General features: G+C 43.9%; 1 protein-coding gene across 1 annotated transcript; it reads left to right on the top strand.

Moving 5' to 3' along the window:
* The first annotated feature begins 418 nt into the window (after positions 1-418).
* SHC4 (SHC adaptor protein 4) lies at positions 419-27,309 on the top strand. The gene is made up of 12 exons (XM_056499758.1): positions 419-1,801; positions 8,438-8,508; positions 13,565-13,628; positions 14,524-14,643; positions 15,713-15,766; positions 18,095-18,146; positions 18,497-18,623; positions 20,644-20,821; positions 22,113-22,173; positions 23,533-23,712; positions 25,179-25,432; positions 26,100-27,309. Exons 1-12 carry the CDS (start codon positions 1,229-1,231, stop codon positions 26,253-26,255), a joined length of 1,890 nt encoding a protein of 629 aa, XP_056355733.1. The 5' UTR covers positions 419-1,228; the 3' UTR covers positions 26,256-27,309.
* The last annotated feature ends 617 nt before the right edge of the window (positions 27,310-27,926 follow it).

Here is a 27,926-nt window from a genome sequence, read left to right as displayed (position 1 = left end):
GGAATTCCTGCTCCCACCCCGGGGTGGCAGCCCCTCATGGAGCCGAGGTGACTCGTGCTGAGCGCCCTGGTATTTCCAGCGAGTAAAACGAACCCGTCTCGCTGCTTTCACCGCCGAGGTCCCCGCGATGCCTGAGGGGCTTTCCCGGGGCTGGAGCGGAGCTGCGGGCAGGGAGCGCTGGGAGTAGCCTGCCCTGCCCTTGGGGCCGGCCGGGCAGCCGGGCCCTGCCTGTGCCGCCGCGCAGGAGGAACGGCCGCAGGACGGGGATTTTGGGGGATTTTGGGGGATTTGGGGATTTTGGGGGATTTTGGGGGATTTCGGGCGCCACCCGCGGGTCCCTCGCGCCCCCTCTCCCCCCGCCCCCCGCTCCCCGCGCGGAGGGCGCGTGAGCCGGCGGCGGGCGGCGATTGGCTGCGATGCCCCCCGGGGGCCGCCGGGCCGCGGCCGCGCGCCGAGCGCCATTCACGGCGCTGCCCGCCCGCACGCGCCGAGCCCATTCACAAAAAACTTCATTCATAAAACCGGCGGCGGCGGCGGCGGCCCGGGCGCTGCGGAGCTGCTGCCCCGCGGCGCTGCGGGAAACGGCCCCGGAGCCGCGGGAATTCTCGGCTGTTTCGGGATTATTATGGTGCTGAAGGACTTTCCAGCAGGAATTAGCCAGACCGACGCTGCTCAGTGTTTTTCGAAGGATCCTGGGTTTGTGCCTGGCGGCGGGGCAGCTGCGGCGCAGGGATGCTCTTCGCCTCTGGGGCAGCGGCGGTGGAAGTGCAGAGAGCCGGGCACCTTACGGGCTTCATGCCGCTCTGAAAATACCTTTGGGCTTGTAGCTGTCTTGCTCTGCTTTGTGTGGAATATGCTTGAGCTTTCGCTGCAGCCAGGACTCCGCAATCATTGATGCTACAGCTGTGAGTCTTCAGAGCTAGGTGGGATTTAGAGCCTGGCTTAAGGCAGGAATGAAGGCAGGTTTGGATAGTGGCTCTTCAGCTTAAGCTGCTCTACCACCTATGTGCTTTCCTGTACGCTGCTTTTATTTCTGCTTACAAAATGCCAGATGTCCGTGCAGTTTTAAGCCTTGTTCATTGAGGAAAATAAACCATTCAAGAGGGAGTCAGCAAAAAGATCCAATAGGTTTTTGTTTTGAAAATTGTTTGACTTGCTTGATTTCCATATAATTTATCTACAAGAGCCAATTTATGCAAGAATATCCAGTTACAGACCTGCCAAGGCTATGAGAGAACGCAGCCAGCAGAGCCTCGGTGGACACGTCCTGTATGTAGGGTTATTCAGACATCCAGGAATGCTGCACAGGGCTAAGTACAGCCGATTCAGGAATGATTCCATCACCTCCCTAGATGAAGGTACACAAAATACGTCTTTGAATATCAAAGGTTCTTCCTCCTCTTCCCATTCTTCAACACCCAATTTACTGACAGAAGATGTCTCCCTGGGGCCGCAGGACGCCTGCACCACGCTGTGCACGCTGATCCCCCGGATGGCCAACATCAAACTCGCCAACCCCTCCAGTCTGCCGGGGCTGAAAAGCTTCTGCCTGGGAACCAAAGAGGTGCCACGAATCAAACTCACCGAGTGTGTCACCATCCCCAGCAGCCCGACCTCGCCCGAGATCAGCTGCCTGTCAGCCTCGTACCCCCAGCCCGACCTGGACAAGCTGGTGCTGGCGCCGAGGCCCGCGGGGGAGTGCGCTGTGCGGGGAGCTGAGGAGGGCAGGCAGGACAGGGCCCTGGCACAGAGCAGTGACAGCACGTACAGCCAGCAGCCAGGAGCCACCTACAGTGTGCGGGTGAGTACTTCTGCTGGGCTCATCCTCTGACAGAGCCAGCAGCTCAGCTGGGTGACCTCCATTTTCCCACCTCTAGACTCCAACCACTGAATTATCCCATGTATTTCCTGTCTTCTGGTGTATGTAGGGCTGTGGCATTGAACTGAGGGACCTGAAAGCACTCCAGCTGCTTCCAGAGGTAACACAACATCCAGTTCCAAAGGACTCTCTGTAGATTCTCTGAACTGCAACTCAAATGGGTTACTCTGCATGTTGGAGGGAAAAGGAGGCCCAGGAAAGGGCCTCCCATCCCTCACAGAGCAACTCCAGGCATTAGGTGCATTCTGGCCCACGCTGCTGACATAGCTGTCAGGGAGGCTGTGGGGCAGGCACTGCCCAGGTTGTATTTCCAGTATGGTTTTCTGCTGGTCTTCCTTTCGTGGGCAATATCTCAGAAGGGGGTTCACTGGCAGGAGCCTCACAATGCAACAGGGAGATGTTTTTTCCCTTCTTCTTCCTGGTTATTGCTCCCATGGCTGTGGGTCTGCAGGAACCAGCCCAAGGAGAACTGCAAGAACATTGCTGACATGTCCTGGCCAAATTGCTGGGTTTTTTTTTTTTTTTTCCAACTAGCCCTTTTAATAATAACAAGCAGATTGGTAAATAAGTAGCATGAGGGTTTGGGTGTTTCAGCATTCAGAGGATGTGCAAGATGAGAGGATGAGCAAGGTACTCATGGATGTACCAAGGATGGTCTCACCTGAAGGCAAAGCAGGGCCAAGAGACCAAGGGCTGGGCATTTGGAGCTGCTTCCAATCCTTACCCTCTCACCCTGGCCCTTGCCCTCCCTCCTGTGTTTTTGGAGGCACTCACTCTCCCCATGTACCTTCTTGTGCCCTGTGGGGTATGAGAGTGTTGGGATCTCCCCAGAAACCCTTTAAGGAGGCAGGTCAGGTCTATGTTATTGGGTCTGCTGCTGCCAGAGATCTTTGGCCTTACAGCTTAATCCAAGTCTGAGGAGGATTCAGCAATTACATGGAGAGGATCTACAGTTATTTTAGAAAGTCAGTAATCTGGAGAATTAAAGAAATGCCATAAGGCAGGAGCTGTCCCCTGCAGATTGGAGCAAGGCAGAAATTTTAAAAAGAGGCAATGCTGGGCTCATTGTGTCCCCTGGGGAGGCAGCTGTGGCTGTGACTGGTGGTGACAGGACACCTGTGACACAGCCCCGTGTCACCCGAGCCTGGTGAGGAAGCTGAGACCCATAACAGCACCTGGTCCCCCCAAATGCTTGTGCAAATAACAAAGAGCCCAAATATTAATATTTGAAGAGGAGCCTGGACAGCTCTGGTTCTCTCACTGTTGTGTTTCAAAATATACTTTGTGCACAGATTGCTGCAGGCTTTACAAGGGGGATATTTACCCTGTCCTTGTTCACATTCTACCTCTTACAAACCTTCCCACAATGCACAATGCTGCCCACCTGGAGCTGATGTTGTCTCTAAATGGTGCCTATGGCACGTATCTTTGCTGCTGGTGTTTGTTATGGCTGTGATGAGCCTGAGGAATATTCCAAGAGGCACTTGCCATCCTCACTCTTGCTTGTTGGGGAATGCCAGGGATGTGGCACAGGGAGGATAAGATCTGTCTCTCAGCACTGTCCTGCATCAGAGGTTTCGCTGAGAACAGCAAGGTTGATTTTTACTGGACCTAACATGGAGTAAGGCTCTGTACCTGAGCTTAAATCAAAGCATGAGTCTTTGAAAGATGATTGGTTTTCAAAATGTGCTATTTAACTAAAATATGACAAGGAAATACTATTCCCAGATATTTCATTACAATACCATTATACTTTAAAATAATATGGTAAACGTTGTTTGCAGCGTTCTTTGTCTTAAAGGGCTTTTACCAATGTACAGGTTGTGGTTTGCTAGTGGTTTGATAGTGAATGCATATAGATAGATACCATCATATATATCTAAAATCAGTTACATTTCTCTAGATTAAAAGGAGCCTGACCATTTCTGGCATGGTAGAATTCCATGAACTGCACCCTGGAAGCACACGTGGGCATCAGTGCCTGCTGTTGTCTAAAGGATGTGACAGGTCAGCCTGGAGCAGCTGCTCCCTGCCTCTGTGCGGGGAGGGGGGTCCCGGGCAGCCCTTTCCTGCTCCTCGGTCGCTACCAGCACCTCTCCCATGTGCAGGGCAGGGAAATACTGTGGTATTTGAGCTGCAGCCGCTGCCCTGGCGCGCAGCACCCTGACACCGCACCCGGAGAGCTGCTCTGCACCGCCCGTGAATAAATAACCACAGCGTCTGCAGGGCCGGGCTGGGCAGGGAGGAGATGAGATGAGATGAGACGGGCTCGGCTGATTCACGGAGCCGCAGCCTGAATCAGGAGCGGGGCCGCGGGGCGGAGCTGCCTGAGCCGGGCTCGGGCTGGGGTTTGGGTTTGGGTTTGGGTTTGGGGTTTCAGCAATTCCCTCGTCCCGCGGGAGCGCCTGCGGGGCACACGCGCTCCCCGGGAATGGATTCGCACTGGAACCCGCGTGTTCGATGTTTTCAGGCCATTTGCTCCATCACAGCCGGAGAACGGGGACACGATGGATTGGGAACAGCTCTGTTAGAGACCTGGCTTGAGTGCAGTGCTGTAGAAAGTGTTTTTTTCAGAAAACAAAACTGAAAAGAAAAATATTTCTGTATGTATGGGGTTTTTTTGTTTTGTTTTGTTTTTTTCAGGATATATTTAAAAATTGAAAACCTGTGAATGAAAGGCTCAGGCTCTCCTAGAACAATGTTCATTTATCAAAAGCTATTCTTCACAAAAAGTCCTGGTTTGCTGCCCTTAGGGAAGAGGCTGTGCTGCGTGGGCATGAGCAGCGGGACAGACCAAGGGCCTGTCTGTCTGTCTGTCTGTCTGCACCGCTGCTGCTGCAGGGGGAGGATGAGAGCAGGGCAAGAACATGAGGAGAGTTAGGCTGGCACTGACAGCACTGGGAGGGGGTGGGTTTGTGCTTAATGATCTTTAATGGGCTCTTTTCATCCTCGAAGGTATCGAGTCTGTTTTCCAGCTGGTTCTGCCTGGATTTTGTGCTGTCTCACAGGTGCCCCGGGGGTACCACCCACGTCTGCAGTGCTGTGCACGCTGCTGTGGGCTGCCTTGGCCTCTGCTTCCTGTGCTGGGGATGGGAGAGGTTCTGCTGGCTTTGCTTCTGGATCTGGATGGGTTGGTGTTTGCTGGAGGAAACCAGTGTGGTTCAGGCTGAGCAATGAGCCAATTGAATGTCCTGCAGGGCACAAACCTGGGCCAAAGTTCTTCCTTAGCTGCCTGCCTGGCGGCTGCTAGCAGTGTTACAGAGCACTTACCCCAGCCCAGTAAACCCTGCTGTGTGAGGCAGGATGAGCACTGAGCTCACTGGCACAGTGGGGTCTGTGTGCTGCCAGGGGAGCTCTGCTGGTCCCTGCTTTCCAGTGGACACAGTGACTTTCTCACCAGGGCTACCACAGGCAGCATCTAAGGAAGGGCTGAGAAAACTTCCCTACCAAAACTACAGTAATCATGCTTTGCTCCTTCCCCACATCCCTGGCTGGCTCCTGGTGTTGTCCATGGAGGGAAGACAGGACTTTACCTTCCTGTAAGGTGAAAGCAGAGAAATCTCACAACAGGTTCCTGAGCCTGGCACTCTGCATTGTCCTGCCATGTGCTGCTTATTCACATGGGCCCTGCCTGGTGCCTTCTCATCTCCTCCCACACAGTTCCTCATCGTGTTTGCAGTCACTGTGTCATCTCATGTAAATAGATGTGAAAAGGTGTGTGCATTTTCAGTAACTGCTGTTTTCTTCCACCATCTCCCTGCCATTCTGGTGGTGTGGGGAAATGCAAGCCAGCCCCAGATCACCCTCTGTACTCAAACTCCAAGGGACAAAACAGTTCCTAGTGCCAGTGCTCTCCACAGCCCTTTGCAGTCACCTGGGATATCTCTGCATATGCTGCCATTAGTGGAGCCATTCCCCTTCCTGCAGAGGCCAATGAGTCTTTTCTGCCTTTTCCTTTCCTTCCTAAGAGCTACTGCTTGTCTTGGCCAGAGCTGTCCATCCTGCTGCTGACAGAACAGTGGGTTCAGCATTTGCTTTCATTAGCAATGTCAGGTCTTTAGCACTTGGCTTGTTTCAGTGTTGCTGTTTTATTTTTCTATAGGTAGCTGAATTCTGCAGTTACATCTGTGCTTGTTGCCCACCCTTGGGCCTGTGTCCAGCTTCCCTCAGCTTGCCAGCAGCTCAGTGAACTGGGGCTTGCCCCTCTCTGTGGGCTTCAGAAGATGAGTGGCCCTGCTTGGACACCCCCTTTGGGCCTGGTTTTCACCAAAGCACCTGGTGAACAGCTTGTGCTGGAGCAAGAGCTGTGGGCTGCTGTGGCAGCAATCACAGGCATCTGTGATTGCTGCCCTGCTCATGCTTTAGTTTAACCTTCCCTGCAGCAGGAAGGATGGAGCTGGCCCTGACCCTGCATCCCCAGAGAAGCCCATTAGATTTTCCTGGGAGGTGCTGTTTGGGGTGTATAGGAGGGAAAGTAGGGGCACCACCTGAACTGGAATTTGGGTGCAGAGGTCTCTGAGACAAACATTGTCCTTCTCCCCTGCCGTCCCCTTCTGTCATGCATTGGTTGTGCTGCTTCTCATATTTTGCTATGGAGGGGTTAATATTTTTGTTTATTGTTATTTTTTTTTTCCTTGGAGAGCATCTTTTGTTTTCTTGAATAGGCCTGTGGTATTCCATTGTCCTTTTGTGCGCTCCATAGGCTTCTCCCAGGCTCTGTGACCCTCTCTTGCTCTGCCCCAGCCCCACATTGTCCCCCTGCCCAAGGCTCTGCTGGTTGTCTGTACCCTCATACTGCAATGTGAAGGTTCAGCCATTACTAACTGTGCCAGTTCAGATAACCAACGACAGCTAAAATAAATGAGAGATGCAGAGAGGTGCCATGTTAATGCACTTCCCTACTCAGGCTTTTAAAGGGGAAAAAAAAGGTCTTTTGTGAATCATTGATAAGTTCAGCTTCACTCAGGGTCACTTATGCAAAAACCTAATATTGATTTTTCATCTTTGCTTAGAGTAGCTTCCTACGCATCTGTTCAGGATGCAATGGGGACTCACTTGTCAGCATATGACTCACCTACTCTCTAAATTTTTCTTTTTTCAAGGATAGAGGAGCAGCCAACCAGCTCACAGGATGCTTGACCTTACACTGTAGGATCAGAGGTCGTTGCTGTGCTACAAGCTGAGGCTCTAGACATATTTTCCACATTTGCTTTGTTCCTGTTAAGCAGGAATATCTTTAACAAGGCAGATAGCTCTCAAAGTCATTAAATGTTCATTAGGGAAGCAGTTCTGCCAACCTTTCAGATTCTTATTGATGTCCTTCCAGGTCTCTGACCTAATTCTGGAGTTCTCCCAAGGGTTACATTGCTATCTGGAAAGAAAGCAAAATAGGGATAATACAATTGTTGTGGATTCCCTGACTGCACATATAACATTCTCTTTTTCACACACTCATTTCTGAAAGTCTCCAAAGCTGAAATAGATACCCAAACCCAACCCTCTCTGAATGAAAAATTGATTTACAGGCAAAGTGAGGCAGAGGAGCTAAATATGGTACCTTTCTCTGCCATGGAATGCTTCCTCCATCCGTTCAGACAAGGGGACAGAGTATGCATGTCCCTGCCTTGGTTTTCCAAGTTGTCTCTGTGTCCCAGAGGCTTTGAATTCCTGCAGGAGAGGTCTGCACAGGCAGGCTGTGACTGCAGCCCTTGGGCACTGTGTGAGCACTGCAGGATGGTCCCAAGAGGAAAAATGAGAGACTCAGATCTGTTGAAATGAAGAGATCAGACTGCCTCAACAACAGAGAGATTTCTACATCTGTAGAAATGCTGAAGGATTAGTAAGATATGGTTAGGGATATGCCATCACATCCTTGATATTTCTGAGAATTAGTCTTACAAAATCCCAGATGAGTATAGAAAAAGCCCCAGCTCTGTCCCATACAACAAAAGTGTGGCAGTCAGCCTTTAAAGCAGGTCAGTTTGTTGTGTAGGCTCTTAAGAGCTGTTGCTATGGGCTGGAATTGCAACTTCACATCCTTCATCCTCTGCAGAGGTTATTTGTCATCAGACATGTAGCAGTGTGGAGCCAGTGGTTTTCCTCATGGCCTGTAATGCCTCCTGCTCTCTGAAGGGACCTCAGCTTTCTGCATGGGGGCTCTGAGTGCTTTGGTCTCGAGGGGCTTCCAGAGCCTCTGCTCCTGAGGACTCTGTTCTCTCCATATTTCCTCATGCATTCCTCCCAGCTCAGTGTCACAGTGAGAGGAAGCAGAAATGGAAAAAAAGGAATAATTGGATTTTGTGTCCCCAGAGTACTTTGCCTTTTTTTTTTGGTGCTAGGGTGTTTAAGCCATTGGTATCTTTATTGCTCTTCTCTACACTTTTACTAAAACAAGATCTATTTAGGAAGCAGCTTTAGGATGGCTGATTTGATTTTCCATTTAGACTGTGGTTCTGCATAAACTTAGTGGACAATAATCACATTTACTTCCTCCTGTGATCCTCCTCTTACTTGTGTAGCTATTAACAGTCCTCCCTTTTCTCTGTCTATTTTCCATAGTACATGGGCTGTATTGAAGTGCTGCAGTCAATGAGATCCCTGGACTTTGGCACACGAACACAAGTCACCAGGTAGGTGGTACAAAACTGAGGTTCAGACCAAGAATGAAAAGCCCAAGTGCTAATTTTTATATAAAGCTGAGGGTGCGTGCCAAGCTCTGAGACAATTTTGAATAGGACTTTGCATGTTTTGTTTTGATTTTTTTCCTAAGTGATGATTTGAATTATTTGATCATTACAATAGGCTATTTGCATTGGGAAATTAATTGTTTCAAGCACAGATGTAATTTCTCTGGCAGTTGTGGCTCAGAGCCTCCCCCTGCAGTGGCAGCACAGGGCAGACACCCCGGGCACTGTGCACAGGCTCAGCGCTGCCTGCATGCCCTGCCAGGCACTGGGGAGATCCAGCATCCTCACAGCCCTCTGCCATGCTGCACAAAGTGCCATCAGTCCCTCAATCCACAGGGTCATCTAAGGAATCTTTATCAGATGTGTGACATCGCTTCACCCCATCTGCACCAAGACTAGGCTCAGCTGGAAGTGGAGTCACAAGGAAAACATGTTGAAATACAGCTGTTTCCATCTGTACTGCAAGCCTCAGTTTTTAGGCTGCAAATCCGAAAAAGATTAATATTTCATTCTCAGATACAACTGGGGATGTGGTTAAAACATGAAATATTTTGTGGGATTTTGAGAACTTTGTAACTTCTGTTGCAGATTGCTGCCAGTTTCTGGGTGTAGATTGTTAGTACCCCTATGCCTGTGGGGTGGCTGAAATGTCCTGTCAGAAATAGAAAAGCACAATTTTATTATTTACATTTATTTTTGTAAGTCTGGCAGTGCAGGAGTGTTTGAGTTTTCAAAACAATCACCCAATCATCCAGCTGAGTGCTGCGTGGTGCTGTGATGTGCCCATGGTCCAGCAGTCAGGACTAGTGCTCTGCCAGGCTGCCCCACCAGCCACCCAACAGCCTTTTGGAGAGGTGGGTGGGTGCAGGTTGTCTTGATCTGGCCTTAGACATGTTCCCTTGTCCTCTCAGCTGCTTTTCTGGCACCGTTCATGCTGAGGATGCCAGGAGTGTGGTTGAGGCTTCCTGCACCTGCCCAGCTCTTCCTTCCTGCTGGAGGGAGATTTTCAGATGCTGTTTTGCTTCCTCAAGTTTGTATCCAAAAAGTCATAGAGAAAGGAAAACAATGGGAAGGGATCAGTGTTACATTTATACCTGTTGGCTCCCAGATTTACCAGTTGAAAGGAACTGAAAAACATGAGTCTTTCAATGCCTGTAGACTTCACTTGAAAGCTGTCCCGTTTTTTTTATATTCAAAACCAGCAGTTGTTGACATTTACAACTGGTATAAGCACACACTCACCCAGTCCCTGCATGTGTGTATGAAGCAGTGCCCGAGATACCAATGTTCTTCCATCAGGCAAGTCCTCTACAGACCAAGAAGAGCCATGTAATACACCCAGCCAGGCCACTCTGTTCTTCACAGCTCAGCCAGAGGGCAAGGTTATCTCCTGTTTGCAAGAGGTGTGTGTGCTGCTGTGCTGACAGAACAGAGCTTTGGATGGTTTGTTTGGAAAATAATGAATATGAATTACTGCGTGACAAGGGCTTGCCAACTTAAATTTGGGCCAGATAGTAAGGTTTTGTTAAGCTGAACTGTGTCAAAACTTAACAATGGAAACATTTCCATCACCTAAAAAAAATGCCACTGCTGACCTTAACAGGCTCTTTTGTGCATGAGAAATTCAAAACTTAAACTGTTTGCAAACCAAATGCTGAAGTGCTGAGCTCACACATGCAGACTTTAAAGTTCGATCGATGACAAGCTGACTGGAGCAAAGATAACATTGATTATTCCCCTATTGTTCTCTCAGGGGAGCAAGTTTATAGACACATGCACAATGCACCAACTAAGGAACTGCTGGAAATTATCTCATTTTAACCATGCCTGTTATTTGAATTGGGGTAAAACATATTTTTACTTTGATGGCATTTCACTAAACAAAGAGGCGTCTTCTGCTTCTCTTGTCCAGCCCTTCAGCTCTTTTACACATTTCCCACTTCTGTTAAGTCAAGCTGGTTATTAGTCACCAAATTTGGACATTTCTGGGAAAAGGGATTTTTTATCTTGGATTGAGGCATTAACTTGCAAACTTGAAAATGGTCAGGCAGCGAGGGGTGAAGGGTGTCTGAAATGTGCAGCCAGGGAGGGCTGCTGGAAGAAGGCTGACTTTGTTTGGAAGATTAATTTCAACTTTGTTGAGCCACATAATCCCTTTCTGTTACATAGTGTAGGCAGGGCCCTAGATGCTTAAAAGCAAATCCTCAGCAGCATGCTTGCTTGCTTACATCAGCCCATCTCTCGTCTTTTATTCTCATTTTGGGGGAACAATAAACAAAGTGGCTCAGTGTTGCTGCCTGCAGGCGCTCTCAGGCACGATCTGGGAGCAGCAGGGGCTGTGTCTGCCACAGGTTTCACTCCAGGGCTGCAGACCCAGAAAAAACCTGTGGATTATACTTCTGACTGAGCCTGAAAAAAAGCCCAGCTGGTTTAAAGGCTTATGGATGCCAAAAATGGGTCACTCATTTCAGTTTATCATGGGCACATCCAGAGTTTCTTTTCTTCCTAGTGTATGGTGCAGTTTCTAGTTTGTGGAAATGACTGCATGTAGGAAGTGTTTGGTTGTAGCAGCAGGTGTTACCAAACTCCTGCTTTTCAGACCTTTAAAATAGTATTTGTAAAGTTTTGTTGGATCACTTGGAAAATCATCCAGAGTTATGCAGCAGACTATTTCCCCTACCAAAGAGAGGTAATGGAAACTATTAAGTAGAAATGGTTTGCTGCTTTTTGGTTCCTTGTTACTGGACAGATGTTTCAGAGCCTGGTGAAGTGGGCAGCCAGCACACTGACTTGTACAGGAACAGGCTCTGTGTCTGGCAACTCAGCCTACAACTCTTGATTTCACATGGGCTGCCTGACATGTGCAAGAGTTCATTTGTCACCAAAAGACACAACTTCCCTGTTTTTCCAATTTGTTCTGTATCTGGTTTTCTTTCTAGGTAAGGCTAGACTTGAAGGCTCCAAGTAGTCTTAATGTCTTGGCTCTGATTTTCATTTCCTTTAATATTGAATGAGAAGATGAGTTCTCATTTTCCAAGCTGATTATTGGAATCTGCAAGATCATCCTGCAGGATGCCTTCCTCTTTTCTTTTTTTTTTCTTTATGTTTGGCCTTCCTCCTTGTAACAGCTAAATAAAATAGGTGCTAACCAAGAAGGGTATCAGGAATTTGCTTAAAAAACATTGTTGTTGTGTAGGGGGAAATACTTTGCTTTTAAATGCTAAGAAGGGACAGTATTTAAAAGGCTGGGTTTCTGACCCATCTTGTGTAGCCCACAATGAGGCCCCTTTTCTTCCCTGCTGTTTTCCCTCAGAAAATATTAATTGTATTTTGCTGTGGATGAGGTCTCCCTTCATTTGTCAGCATCCAGGTTGAATTTCTCAGGGTGTTCCCTGGCAGGAAGCCTCAGTGTAGATCACTGCTCTTCAGTGCTTCAAGCACGCAGCTCTCTGCTGTGGCAGCCCATGGGGCACTGAGCAGCACTGCTGGGTTCACCAGTGCTGGCTGCCTTTACTTCCTCTGTGATCTGCAGGTGCTGGGGGGACCACACTCCTCACCTGGCATCTCTGCTGCATGGGACTTACCTGGCTGGAGCCTCTTGTCATTGCTCTTCTGATACTTTTCAGCCCTGCCGAACCAAAAATTTCTCAGGAGGTGAAGGCCAGTGGTGTTTTCCTCCCGCACACACGCTGGGATCTGGGAACAGACAAACTTTCCCAATCAGCTTGTTTCCTAATTAGCTCTTTGGTTAGTAATTCAGTAAAACAAACAAATAATTAAGCAAACTCCCTTCCCCTTTAGAACCAAACAAAACCCCAGCCTTGGAAGATAAGCCTGAATTCAGCCACAAGAGAAAGGCTGGGGCTTGGAGTGCCCACTGTGGGCCCCTAAGGCTGAGAAGACGCCAGGGCAGCCGGAGGCGCTGGCTGCGGCTCCAGCCGGGATGTCAGGCAAGGTTATGGGCACTTGCTGAGCACACCCCAGCCCAGTAAGGCACCGTTTTCCTGTTGACTTCAAAGCAGTACAAATCAGTGAGGAAAAGCCTGTAAGTGCCAGCAGAAAGGTTTTTTTCCCAGGTGCTGTGCTCACATTGACCAGGGCTATCAGTGCTGCGCTGTGTGTCCAAACCAGTCACTTGCCTGAGCAGAGGCCAGAATTTGCCTTCTTTAAGCTTGGAAAATAGGCACAGCACAGCACTCTGTTATCCTGTGTGTGTGATTTATCTTTGACCTAGAAATGAGCCTTTGTGTGCTTTATGCCTTCCTCTTCTGCTACCTGAGCTGAGAGGAACCTGCAGAGAAGAATGGGTGGCTGGAGAGAAGGTGTAGTTTGGGAAATTCCTACCAGAGATGGGAAGATTGGACTGATAGCTCTGAAAAGGAACTGGAGAAGCTGGTTATACATCCCCACCCCTCCACAGTGTTGTTTGGGTTATTGTGTGTTTTGGGTTTGGTTCTGGCTTTTTGGTTTTTTTTTTGTGAGGGGGTGTGTTTTGTTTTTTTTAGGGGGGAGTTTTGTTTTTGGAAAAGAAATCCCAAACCCCAGAAAGTCAATCAGAGCACCCAGCTGGGCTCACACAGCGTGCACCTGCTGTGCTGAATAGGAAGGATTAAGCAGGGAGGAGCTCCTCCTGCCAAGCAATAGACCTATCAGCCATTCTGAGAAAAAGGCTTTGAAGGTATTAGGTTGTTTGTCTTGAGGTTTTTTTAATTAAACAAATTTTCTTAAGGTGAAACTGATGTGTTTGATGAAGAAAAAGAATCAATGCAAACCAGACTGCTGAATCACTGTATTTTGTTGAATAGTTCTTTTGGTTGGTTTTTTGTTTTCTTTTTAACAGTGGGAGGAAAGAAGAAAGAAAAACAGCTGTGAAAGACCTTCCAGAAGATTTAAGAGTTTATAAGTGGGCCGATAACAATAAATTGCAGAGTTGCTGGCTCTGTTACAGATGGTGCATGTGAAATGATCCAACAGTTTGTGCTGTATTTTTTACTTGCAGGGAAGCAATAAGCCGACTGTGTGAAGCTGTGTCGGGTACAAATGGAGCTATAAAAAAGCGGAAGGTAAATCCTGGTTTAGCTCAGCAATTATTTTTCTGTATCTACTTTTGATAAGCTGGATACATGATTCCCTAACAAGCTTCAGTCCATGCTGGAATTAGCACATATTAATCCATCTGAACTCAGCCTGGATAACATGGAAGTGCTGGTAGCAGGGTGTTTAGCCTGCTTGGTTTGGGGCTGAGGCTATGCCCTACTGTATTTTTCTCAGGATTAATGCTTTGCCCAAGTTCTTGCTTCTGCCAGCCCTTGCAGTGCATGGTGCTTTACAAATTTTAGGCTTTGGCTCCTTAATTATTTGAATTGGTTTTTTTGTTTTGTTTTTTGCTTTGCAAGAGGGAGCTGAATTACTGGAAGATTATCTGCTGCTTATTTATATATACAAGAAATTAAACACAACTAAAATGGCAGTGTTTAATGGATTTTATTAGGTAACTGGGATGCAATTAGGGGCAACATCAGTGGTTACTAGTGGGTTGTGTCCAGCAGAACTTGATTTCCTTCTGTAACTGTGGAGCTCAAGAGGAATGAACTTGCTCCCACAAAAGGAACACATAAAATAATTTCTTGCTTTACCCAGAAACACTTCATCCTCTGGAAACAAAGAAGAGTTCAGAAAGAAAATTGCACATTCTGAATTACAGAGCCAGCTATAACATTTAGCTCGCTGGGATTGTGCTTTAAAACTTTTTTTCTCATTATTGACATAAACCCATTCCTACCAGTATTGCATTCAGAGCTGATGTTTGTTAAAAGATCTATTTGTGTTTGATCAAGCCATTATCCTTGCTCCATTGAAAGTCTCAATAAGACACCATAAAAGCTCCTTGACTTTGATATGTTTCTGCCCCTCACAGACTGGGCTGACAGCCTCTTTCTTTTGTTTCTTTGTTCAAAGCCTCCAGTGAAGTTTCTGTCTTCTGTACTTGGCAAAAGTAACCTTCAGTTTTCTGGCATGAATATAAAGCTGACCATTTCAACAAGCAGCCTCACTTTGATTAATGCTGACACGCAGCAGGTAGGATACATGTAATCAGTGTCCTTTTCTCCATGCTACAGTTTTTTCTTCCTTTGTGGCTTCTGATGGAAGGCTGTGCCCTTCAAAGGGAAAGCAGCACCCTTTAGCAGACCTGTGCATGCCTGGTGAGCTGAATTACATGATGACTCTGAATTGAAAAATGGAAGCACTTTGGAGGCATTCACATAAAGCACAGGTCCTTTTTGTTCATGATGGTGCGTTCCATGGGGAGGGATCCTTGAGCACTTGGCTAACTGGTTCTCTGGATGTGTTTTCCTGTAAAGTGCCTAATAAACAAGGCACTAGTCCTGACTGTAGTTTCTGACAAGACCTAGGAGGGAAAAAAACTATATAGATATTAAGTCAGAGCTTGGCTTTAGTGTCAGTCAAAGCTATTCTACAGCTGGATAATACATGTGTACAATCAATTACACTGTGTAAAGTTTCTAGGCTCCATTGAGGCGTGTTCCTGAGAGCCTGGCTTTGCTTGGAACTGGGCTGTGCTCCCTTCCTTCTTGGCAGATATGATAAGGATCTCTGTCCTGCCCACCTAATTTCTCCCCCAGCTGTTGGTATCAGCTCCCTGAGTGATCTCACCCTGGGCCAGCAGCAGGTTTTGCTCCAAACTGTGGCAGGGGAACATCAGGGAGGTCATTTTGGCTCACTGGCTCGGAGGAATGCTGCACTGCTCTGGTGCCATGCTGAGCATCAAGGAGCTCTTAGGGGTTTGTCTGCAGTGCAGATGTCTCCTGTCCATTGCACATCTGTTCCAGGAGGGGATTAGGTCACCAGGTTCCCTTTCCCTTTGGGTACAATTAGAAGCTGGTGGTTGAATTAATTCTGAAGACCCTTTAAGATCCTCTGAAGATTACTCAGGGATCTAGACATTGCATGAATGGGTAGTCTCAAAAATATTCCTATTTTTATTTCCTTCCTTCCTAAATGACACATGCATAAATTAATTAATGGGATTTTTATGAATTTACTTGCTTGTTCTATGACAACATCTTCTGATGTCTTCTAATGTGTGGCCCAAGAGCATGTTTAATTAGTCTGTTATGCTTTTCAGATTATTGCCAACCATCACATGCAGTCCATCTCATTTGCTTCTGGAGGTGACCCAGTAAGTATTGATTTATAAAATATACTTCTGCAGTTATAATGAACTCATGTAATAACTATTACCTGCAAATACTTTGCTTCATCCCTTCCTTCCACAAGCACTAACAGAGTCCACTGCCCTTCTGGACCATGACCAGTAATGCAAGAAAACTGGGGGACTGACATTGAAAAGGAAATGTGGAATAGTGACTCAGTGTATCTCTAATAGGTACATGCAGTTAACTTTCCTGTTGTCCATTAGTGAGCCTCAATCCATTCAAAAGCCCTCTAACTTGGGGATCTAAAAATAAGAATGTGAACATAGGAATTGATTAGTTCAGTGGGCCCTGTGATCCAATACCTGTCATAAAAGCTGTCAGCACTGGCACCTCTACATTTTTAGATTAATTTTGACTCAAGCAAACAGCTCCTATGAGACAGATGTGGCAGAGCCACCCTGTTTCTGCAAATAGGGCTGTTCTACTTAGTGTCACAGCCATGCAGTCATGGATGTTTGCAAGGCAGAATTTTTTTATTCTATTCCAAACTCTTTACTGCAATGATTGTAAGCAGGAAATGTCATCTATTCGGTCTGGATAAGTAGTTCCTTAGTACTAGTTTACCTTTTTTAGTGTTTTTTATATTATTATCCTGCACTGGTCTTGCACAGTGATTTCAGATTTCAGAGGCTACACAGGGCTGGGTTTGGTCAGTGCTTAATGGCAGGGCCAGCAGGAGATGTGCATGACACAGATGTGCTGCAGGAATTGGGGTTGGTGGAGCAGCTGCTGACACTTCTTACTGGGAGAATATGTAAAATAGAGGTCTTGCTTACCAGTGGTAACTATAAACCTAGTAGCCCTACACATAAGGGGCAATTTTGTTATCTCTATCAGGTATTTTTTTCAAAATTCTATTTACATTTAAAATGTGAGACAGTTTCCACAGGACCTGTCTTTCCACCTGCCCCACATTCAGGGTCTAAGTGAAATTCAGTGCTGCTCTAGGCTCTGAAGGACTATTCTGCCTGATAATTAAGCCTATTCTGGCTTTATTTTAAATCAAAATCATCCAGACATAAACATGAAAAAGACATAAAAAATAGCAGGTACTGCTCCAGTTACTTTAGTTTTGAGTCGTTCCCTAGATCTGATTTATTTTAAACTATCTATCCTAAAATATTTATGAATTTTAAGAAAAACTTGAAAGGCAAAGGAAGGAAATTGAGTTCACTAGACACATAGGAAATATTTAGCTTGCTTTGTTTTAATGATATTAACTTTAAAGATTTTAAAAAAAATATTATCTAGGACAAGTTCTGCTGGCCCTAAGACCTGCCTCTTGTGTCATTCATTGTGAATTATTAAATGATTGTTCTTGTGCATATTGCAAATGGGGCCTTGTTTCCTGCCAGCTGATTGCATCTTTCCTCAAGAGAGCCATGCCTTTAAGCTGTGAATTGCATTTTCCCTGTCCCATCTTAAAGATCCAAAATAACAAAATATATCTTTAATAATTAAAAGAATGTTATTCATTACCTTACCAATTTGACTATAACACTGAATTATCAAGCCACTTTCCGCTTTTGCAATATCATTAGAAATGTTAATTTTTCTACCTCCTTTTCAGTTTGACTAGAAAAAGAGGATTATTTCAGTGCTGGCTAGAAAGATAATCAGAAAACTGATTCTGCTGGGGTTGTCTGATCTCAGCAGCAGCTTTGAGATCCAGGGTAATTTAACTTGATTGTAGCCAGGCTAAAATTGGGCAGAAGCAATTGAGATCAGATACCATTTTATTCTGCGTAATTTTAAAGTTTAACTTTTCTCTAAGATGCCTTCAAAACTCAATCTTACTGCTACAAATTGGGAACATTGGAAACTTGTCCTTTGCAGTATGTTAGCACAATTTTATCTTCCACTGATTCTAGTAAGGACTGTCCCAGCCAAAAGCTGTGACCAGCCCTGATGTGTTACACGGAAAGGCTGTGAGCTCCATGGGAGCAGTGGAAGGAGCAGCATTCCCTGCTGGTGAGGTACCAGTTGTGTTTCTACTCCTGCTGCAGAGCTGGAATTGAATACACAGTTTATTGAAGACCCAAAGAATGCCAAATGGTCTAGTGAATTTTTTAGAAGAAGAGGAATATGGGACAGTTACCGTCTTGATAGCCACCAGTGTGTCACTGATATTTTCCCTGGCTCACTTTGCTAGTACCTCAGGTTGTTGTTCCTGAAAGAAGCATGCATTTTAAAGTTAAAAATGTATTTGTCTATTTGCAATTGCTGTGCTGTGGTGGTAGGGTTGTTTATAATTACAATATTCAAGGCATTTGTTGTCTTCTTTCCTGCAGGATACAACAGACTACGTGGCATATGTAGCAAAAGACCCTGTTAATCAGAGAGGTATTGAAACAAGTTTCCAATTGTTATATGTGTTTATATGATTGCTTTATTTGTATGTAACAAGGAATTGTTTGAGTTTTAAAATGAGGAAGCTACTGAGCAGCTCAATACTCTGTACAATTTCTGGCTTTGCTATATGTTTAGGGGTAATAGTATGCAGGCTATGGCTTTAAATGCCATGTTCTTTGTGCAATAAAGTGGGAATCTGCAGGTCAGACTACAGCTGTACTAGCTGCTGGCTCCATGAAGGGGTATGAGCCTTGCTTTTCTCCTATAAGCAGTATAGCTTGACTCTCTACTTTCTGGTATAAACTGCATTTACTCCATTAAAGTAAGGTATCTCTTTTCAGCGTGCCACATCCTGGAATGTCCCAATGGGATGGCACAGGAGGTGATCAACACCATAGGGCAGGCTTTTGAGCTCCGGTTCAGACAGTACCTGAAGAACCCATCTAATCTGGTTGCATCTAATGAAAGGTCAGCACATTCTCAGCCACTTAACTGGCAGTTTCCTTCTCTTTTTTTCAGGAAAACAATACACTACAAAGAGTGATCCATAAGTAAGACGCTTTGAATATGCTTTCTGGACATAGGATAATTCTAATATACGCCTGCATGCACAGCATATAAAATATCAAAATTAGCTTATTCCAGTGAATTCCATTGATTTTTGTGACAATTGTACAGGTGCAGAATATAGAATTAATCTGTATTGTTCCTTAGATAAAGCAGCCTTATTTTAAGTCATGCAAGTTGAACAAATGTTCAAATTACTCTGCCCAAGTAAGTTCAGCTCTATAAATAGCAGACACACACACAAACACACACACAGACTGAGCTCAGTCCTGACCTGTGCCAAGTTTAAGCTTGCTGCAGCTGTGGAAAGTGTCTGGTGGGGAAAAAAGCCGTTTTAATTCACCTTTCTGATATTCTGCTCATGTCCTGGCAGCAGCCTCAGTTTTGCCTGGCATGACTTACACCAGCCTCATGAGCTGGAATAAACACAGTCACCACATAGCATTTTAAAATGTGAAGCCCTGTCCTCTGCACATTGCCCAAAATACAGGGCCTAGATTAGTTTCTGGACCACAATTCCCCATTTCAATTACCCTTCTTCCATTGCACTGGGGACAATTCTTGCTCTAATTTATGGCTCTCCTCACAGATTAGCCATGCCTATTTTTCTCAGGCTTCTTTTTGCTGTAGCACCAAATTTGATTGCCTGCTACTTTCCATGAGTAGGTAAAGCTGTGGCATTGCTTACCTGCACCCTGAGCATAGGTGTCTTGAGCAGACAGTGTCACTGGAACAGGGCCTAATGCATCACAGTAGAGCTGGTTTTATTACATAAATGCAACTCCAGTTTATATTTATTTCAATGTGTATGGTGGTTCTTGCTATTCCACTACTAAAACTGGTCTGTTTTTACAGAGGAAAAGCTTTTTTTTTTCCTAGGAAACCCTGCTAGGTTATGTCACAAGTAGCCTAGGAGCAGGGAGAAATGGAAGAGGGTAATTAGATTTCCTCCTTGAGCATAACCCACAGGCAGCCTCGGAGAATGGTCCTCGGGCAGAGGAGTCGGATATTGCTGTGTGAATGAGTCACTCCCTCCAAACTGCTATGAATCACATAATCAAATACTTGCACTGCATATCACATAATCAACTACTTGAACTTTATCTCTTTCCTGCTCATGGCCTTTTATCCAATTATACTCTTGTTAATCAGAGAAGTAAGATTTGGGATGAGTTTTTTTATTTTGGGACCGGAGACAGTACAGGAAGCACCTTGTTTTGCAGCGTATCAGCTGTACATTTAAACCATCATCATTCTGGTTTAGCTCAAGAAAACCATTGTGTGCTCTTCTTCATGTCATGCAGTGTTCCCTTCAAGCTGAACCAGAATATTGATTGTGGTTATTAAAATCAGGGTAAATGCCACTGAAAACAGCTACTTTTTTTTTTGGTGGTTTTTTTTTGTTTGTTTTTTGGGTTTTTTTTGGTAGCATATTTTATTTTCTAAAACAGTTGCAGGCTTGTCTGACTAAATGTCCTGAGGTTTTAATTTTTCTCTTGAAGTCTGGCCACCCCTCAGCAATCTCTAGATTTATAGAGCTCAGTCAAGAAGCCACAATAATTAGTTTTATGGTCAACATTATGGAAACCTTAATGAACAATGCATTGGAATCCTTAAAGTTTCAGTAGTTGCCTCTTTCCTTTTCTTTGACTTGAAAATCTATCTGGGCTGCCTGGTGCTAATGAAATGACTGTACCTCCCTTTACCCCAAACTGTCATGACTATTTTTAATTCAGGAAGAAGTAACTAAAAAATAAAGGAAAATAAGGAGCTCTGAAAGTTCCGGCCCAAAGCACTTTACAGCCTCCATATGGCAGATCTGTGTATTGTGTGCTGTGCAGACACTGGGGATGTTTGCCTACACTAGAAAGCAGTTGATTACATCAGAAGCTTCATTTTTTCCCCCCTGTATTTTTTTCAGCGAGGCAGCAAATGCTAATGGATCAGCTGGGAATTCACAGGAGAGGGAGGATCATGAATATTACAACGAAATTCCAGGGAAGGAGCCTCCCACCGGTGGAGTGTTAGACATGCGAATGAAAGGTCAGGCAGACCAAAGGGCTAAGTGTCCTGTCCAGTGCAAAAAGCAGTATTGCTCAGTAAGTATGAATCTGTTGGGATAAATATTCACTGCCTGTTGTGGGAATGAATAATAAAATGCTTCTGTGGTGTTAAAGCATGGCATTAACATCAGAACCAGGTCCTGATTATCCTGGGAAAAGGCTTTTTTAGGCTAGATTTAATGATGCTTAGTACATAATTGAATCCCAAAGCACTTTCTGAATATTAACTGGTTTGTCCTCAGAGTACTTTCAGGAGACCAAGTAATATTCCCTTGTTCACTCATTAGCTCTGAGAAGAAAATAGATACCAATTTAAATGGCTTGTTGGAGAGAACATCTGCAAAATCTGGGACCTCCTGGCTCCTGATTCTGTGATCTAATAAATATTTCATCCTGTCCATTATGCTCTACAACTTATACATTCAACATTGACTGATTGCAATATGTATACAATATTCATTACTCTTGGATTGTTTCAAGAAGCTCTGTTAAGTCAGAAAAGATATCTGTGGCTCTTGTCTGGGAGAATGGGAAATAAAAACCAGTCAGAGAGTAAAACAAGCCAAGTTCAGACTGGCTGCACTGATTTCAGAGCCTGCTGTGTGAGGCCTTGGGAGCACCATCCTCTCCCCACGCAGGAAAGAAGGCACCACCACTTTGCTCAGAGGGAGCACTCTCAGATATGCCTGCTGGGATCCAGTTGGTTCTGTCTAAAAACTTGCTGCTCCCAAGGGTTACTTGTGTTTGCTGGCAACTGCTGCGTGTTCCTGTGCTACTGCTCCACCCATTTTTTGCTAACATGAACCATACTCTGCATATCAGGTCCCCACCTCCCCAACAGTTCTCTAATTCTAAAAATGTTTTACTACATCCAGAGTTTGCACCTGATGCTCACCAGTGTTGTTGCAAGGAATTTTCCTGCAAATGCTTTTTTCATGGGGTGTTACGTTTTGATTTTCCTTTCTCTTTCAGTGCTGCTCAGACAATTTAGTAACCATTTTGCTTTCAAACCATGATACCTGTAATTGATTTTATGATGAGGGACATTTATTAGAAAATCTGAGCTTTCTTACCCAGAAGTTATACTGCATATATATACTAAACATTAGATACATAACTGAGCAGTTATATGAGGTTGGAGTCCAGATGTGACATCTAAAGAAAGAAGAGTATCAGTGTGAAATATTACTTGAGGAGATGGGAATTTTTTGGTGAAGAACATGTTTAATTACCTGTATGTCTATTAACTAATGCATGGGTGTTTTGAAGTTACCTGAGTTTTTCTAGGGGACTACTTGATGTGATTGATTTTAAAATTTTTCTACAGACAGGCAGCCCAACCTTCATCAATATATATGAAAATTGTCCAGAAGAAAACAAAACTGTGGGTATGTACTCTCTTTTCTTTCTCATGCATATGCAGAGTTATCCAGGGCAGGCTGCCTGGAAGAACTGCCCCTTGGCTTTCAATACAATGGTGAAAAGTGTTCTACTTCATGGGTCATTTTTAGTTCCCTAGATGAAGGGCAGACAAAAAACCCTTACAGCTTTTCTAAAGGCCACTAATCTATCTTCATGTCTGCTGGCAGACTTACTCATTTTACTTCTCATGATACTGTACAGTAGCTCTTTGTTTTTTTTATTCTCTTTCAAACTCTTTGTTGTTTTATTCCCTTTCTTCATACCACTTGAAAAAGAAAGATACTTCATTATTTACCAATCTCTGAATATATCCCTTCTCCTACAAATGCTCAATGAGATCCAAAGTATCAGCATCGGGTTGCTCCAACAGAACCTGGCCCCTTGGTTCCAGCATCCCTGGCTTCTCAGTGTGACTGTGCCCTTCTCCTGCCTGAGGTAGCTTTGTGCCCAGGATCAATTTGCCTTTAGCAAAACATGCTCTAAGGGACCCCAGGAGATATCAGCCTCCATCCCTTTCTGCACTTCCTTTGCTACAGCTGATGCCCTGAGCACATTTCCTCAGCTCCTCTGTTTCACTGCACAATGAGGTCCTTTCTGAATTCCCACCTGCACAGCTCTGAAGCGATCCATTACACTGTCTACATGGGATACTTCAGTTTCTTGTGTTATTTCCAACTCAAGGAAAGGAAAATCAATTGGTTTCTACAAAGAGAGGGTGAACAAATAAAAGAATGAATGAATAGATCTATGAATAAAACGTTTGTTGAAGAGCAAAAATATGCCTGCTATTTGGCTAGCTGAAGTGCTATTATTTTCATACCCTGCAGGGGATATTCTGTTAGCCTGTTCCTAGGCTTGGTTCCTAACCTGACAGATGTGGCTTTGGCTCTCCAGGCCAAGCCTCAAAGCACCCATCTCCTCCATCTCTCCCTGCTCCACCAGAATAGCAAGAGAGAATTACTCAGCTTCCCACAAGCTCTCTTCCCACAAGGGGAAGGAAAGGGTTTTGTAACAAATAACATATATGGTTTGTGTTTCTGTAGAGCCATATGTATTAATTTCTTTCCAGTCTGTGGGGGGTTCACTGCTGACATTGATTGAAGTAGAACTGAACCAGTGCAGTACACTTCTGAAAACTTCATTCTAATTAATTTTGGACCTCGTGCTTTCTAGACATATGGAAAAATAAGTTTATTTGCATTTTTCTTTTCCTTCTGAATTATTTTAGTGAGCTATAAAGAACATCATTCCTATTTCAGCTTTTACAGTTATTGAAAGCTGAGTTACAAAAAAGGAAATCTGTGCATTCTATATACTAATTGCAGGTAATTGTGATGAGAGATCACAGAAGACAATAAAAGAGGCAACCTCATTGAAACCTGCCTACAAAGCAGATCTCTTTGACGATCCCTGTTACATCAACACCCAGTCCCTGCAGCTTGCAGCCTGTGCAGCCCGAGGTGCAGCAGCAGCTCAGATCCCTGGGAGCCCTCTGCGCCAGGCCAGTAGGTTCCCATTGTGGCCATACCTGTCCAAGCACTGCAAGGAGGGGGGCTTCTCATCTCTCTGCATGGACAAAGATCGGGGTTTCCCATACGAAACAGAGAAAAGCTGGGGGGAAGAAATCTATCCTGGTTGTTCTTCTTCCTTGTTAGATTAAAGAGAAAGGGGATTAAAGAGCAAAAGTAGTAATGGTAAACAAGCAGAGTAACCTTTCATCTTCTGTAGTTGATTGATGACAATGAATGGAGTGCCAGAGGCATTAAAAAGCAAGTCTTTTGGATGATGCTTTTGGAGCTTGGGACTGAATATTGTCTCAAGGAAGAGGATTTTCCTGTATGTTCAAGGTCTTAACCCCTTTAGGGTGGAAATGACCTCAGATGCCTTTGCTTCACAGGCAGTAGCATGCAAGATTAAAGTGGGATTATTGTGACTTTCTTTTCTCAGTTCTTCCATAAGTGACCATTGAATCTCATCCAATAATTTCTAAATCAAACGGTTTGATCTGTGGTATCAATTAAATATATGTCAAAACTTGATTTATGGACTCAAAGTAGTGGATGTCCTCTAAATGATTATATAGTTGCTGCTGACTGTCCTCATTACTGAATACACTTTATTAGCTTTGCCTTTTATGGTTTCCCACTGAGTGTTTTCTCTGTCAGAGCTGGCTCCACACAAGAAAGTGGAAAAAGGACTGGACAATAAAGGAAACACAATAAATCTGTGGCCATTGAGACATTTCCAACTTGGGACTGTATCATGCTCTAAAAGGAACTGCCTATATCCTGAGGAGCCTTAGGTTGCACAATTCCATTGAAGAAGTGGTATCCTCTTATTTTCCTTAGAAGAATCCTGCCTGTGAATCATTTGCAGTCTGACTGGCTATATCCCAAACCACCCAGTTTTTTTAGTACATTTGGTAATTGTTCGTTTTTTAACAGCAAATGCATCATGCTGTAATCCTGCCCTTCTGGCTACATTGGCTATGTTGTCTTACATTCCTGCACATAGCTGGAGCCACTCAACATGACTCTTCCAATGATCTGTGACAATCTCTTCAGAGCTTCTTAAGGAAGAAGGAAAAACAGGATCTTAAGAAAAAAAAATCTAAAAAGCCAACAAAAATCTTGTTTTTACAAGGAAGATTTGACTTTTTCTTACAAAGAAATATAACCCCAAACCAGTACAGTATCAGAAAAACTCCTGTTTCTAATCCCTGTTGCCTAGCAACCAAAGGCTTTCCCATCTAAGGTAGGGGAAGAGGTGGTGTGATAATTTTGCCTAATGCACTGGAGGGTCATGAGCATCCTTGTGTGCATATTCTTAGAGTCTATAAAGTTGGTCTGATCACAGCTTAAAGACTGAATTGTTTGAATTTTTTAAAAGCTATTAAAAATATTGGCTTGCATCCTTTTAGGATGAAGTTTTAGGTGAAGTGTTCAATACATTCTCTTTCATGTAATTTTAGAGTTACCGGAACCTGTTCAGCAGAGTGCCACAAGCAACACAGCTGGTCTCTGTGTTCTGCCACAAATAAAGCAACAGCTAAAGAATGAAGATTGTTACCATGGCAAATTGAACAGGAAAGCAGCAGAGAGCCTCTTAGTCAACGATGGGGATTTTCTGGTACGAGAGAGCACAACGTCACCTGGTCAGTACGTCCTCAGTGGACTTCAGGGAGGGCAGGCAAAGCATCTACTCTTGGTGGATCCTGAGGGCAAGGTATGAATAATTTCATATAATGAAATTTCAGTGCTGCTCAGATATTTCAATCAGAATGCATGGGTGCATTCCATGAAGTGGAACTGATTTGATTCTGTCCAGGTTAATTGAAATATAGCCAGTGGCTGCAGTAGGTTTGGAAGTTCAAAAATTTATAAGCACAGAAGTACCACAGAGGTAGCAATGAGAAACTTAAATACTGTTAGTCCAGGTGCTGATAATTAGTGTATACACTTAACACATCCTTTGAACCATTAGTGCTAGAAAAAAGTAACCCAATCCTTAATTATGAATTTCTGGAAACAGAAATAGTTTGTTGTCACTTCAATTCTACTTTATTCTGCTCAGGGTTAGAAGAGCAGTCTTGAGTGACATTTCTGAGGAGAGAGTAAATCAGAAAAGTAATCCTCAATGGGATTTAGGGAAAAATATGTATCTCTTCTGTGGAGAAAGAAAAAAGGTTATTTCATTCCCCTGTGCAGAATCAGCCCAGTTTGACACAGTCTCTCTACTTTTCATGTGAGCTAAGGTGGGTCTACAGCTTAATGATCTTGCTCAAGTGAGTTCAGTGGCTTAAGTGCCTTTTGACTTTAATGTATTAGGCTCATGTCCAACCAGTTATAAGCACAATCTAACCTTAAACACATTCTTTTGCTTCTTCCTCTAGGTGAGAACCAAAGACCATATATTTGATAGTGTGGGTCATCTTATTCAGTATCACATGGAAAATAATTTGCCAATCATCTCTTCTGGAAGTGAAGTGAGCTTGAAGCAGCCTGTAAGGAAAGAGAGTAATATGGGACACATGCAGTGTCACAAATAATCCCTTGGATCTCACAAATCCCAAGACAATTCATACCTGAACTTTCTATTATGAAGACAACTCAAAACAGTATAGACTGCACTTTCTGCTGCTGTTCCAGAAGAAGCCCTTTTGTGTGTGTATGTATGAATATATGTATATGTGTATATCTATGTAGATCTATAGAGATCAACAAGCATAGTTATATAGATACATATAATCTTAATCCTAAAAAAATTACACCTTCAGAGTGTGAGATTCATGTGTGAGAAGGTATTTTAGACATGCACAAATGTCACTTTTAAGGTCATACTGAATCAGTAACTATTTAAAAGCACAATTAAAACTCTACATACAAAAACTCACTTGAAAGAACTGCTGGAACATTAGTATGTGCCTTTTAGCATAGGATTATTGAAACCAATATTATTTATACTGAATTAGTTTGGGGTGGTTAAACAAACATGTCTAAGCTTTTAACTAGTTGCCAAAAACAAGTACAAAATATTACTAAAATGTCATCTTCTTTCGATAGACAGTAACAATTTCATTTTGCTTGTAACAGCACTTTACTAGCAAGTAACATTTGAAATGAATGGCATTCACAATACAGAAAGGCTGTCCAGTTTCTTAATAATTTTTGTCACTGTCTGACTACTCAAAGATTTGAAATTATGAACATTTACAAAGTTGATATTAATATATATAATATAATTTTGGAATAGAACTTGTTAAGGGACAAGCATGCTAGATCTTAATATTTTTGTCTTGCATATGATTTTACTATTATTATCAATTAATACTGGAAACATCTTTTTAAAGGTAGGCTAAATATATTTTCATTGATTAAATAGTTGTTTACAAACTAGAAAAGCTGAACAAAACTAATGATACATTTTGGGAGAAAACTATTTAAAAGATGTTTGAACTTTGCATGTGTCCTTATTCAGTGTTCCTTCCAAAACAAGATAGTTTTCCCCTCTTCACGTCCATTTGTTCCTAAACATGGAAAAACCTTTTAAAAGAAATCTATTAATTGTTTTGCCACAATAAATACTCTAAACATGAACAACCCTATATTCAGAGTGAACAGTGATTTATTTGGCTTCCTGTAAAGAAACAGTGATTTAATAAATGACTGAAGCAAGGCAGGGGAGATTGGGGAATGAACTGGTAGTCCAGGTGATGGCCTGAGGGAAATTGTGCCTTTAAGACAAGCAGTGTCCTCTGGTATGAACAGACATAATTCTCTGTGTCTCCCAGCCTACCAGCATAGTTCCTAAGGCAGACAATTGTTCAGTTTAGCAGTTGCTGGAAATTTTGACCGTAAAAAATTACATTCTGTTTGTTTGCCAGTGTTCATGGTAAATGGGACACTGTAGTAGGAACTCTTTCCTCTGGAAAACAAGAGGAGAGGTTTTATAAAATTATGGAATACAAGCTTCCTTGGAGGGGAAAATATAATCCAGAGAGCCACATTTAGAACCTATTAGAAAACATTTTTATCCTCAGCTAATAGCCGTAAAAATATATTTCATTCTTTGATAATAATATGATGAAGCTATGCAATTACATATACGGAAGCAGTGAGAAGCTTTAAAACATTAGTAGTTGATTTCCTTGCTAACAGTCTGGCATTTTTGATACCCTGAGCCTCCAGGGCTAGCAGCAAACATGCCCATTCTATCCTAT

Source organism: Oenanthe melanoleuca, chromosome 10, assembly GCF_029582105.1.
Source record: "Oenanthe melanoleuca isolate GR-GAL-2019-014 chromosome 10, OMel1.0, whole genome shotgun sequence".
Taxonomy (NCBI): Eukaryota; Metazoa; Chordata; class Aves; order Passeriformes; family Muscicapidae; genus Oenanthe; species Oenanthe melanoleuca.
The sequence above is the reverse complement of the archived record's forward strand: the minus strand, read 5'-3'. Positions and strand labels throughout refer to the sequence as shown.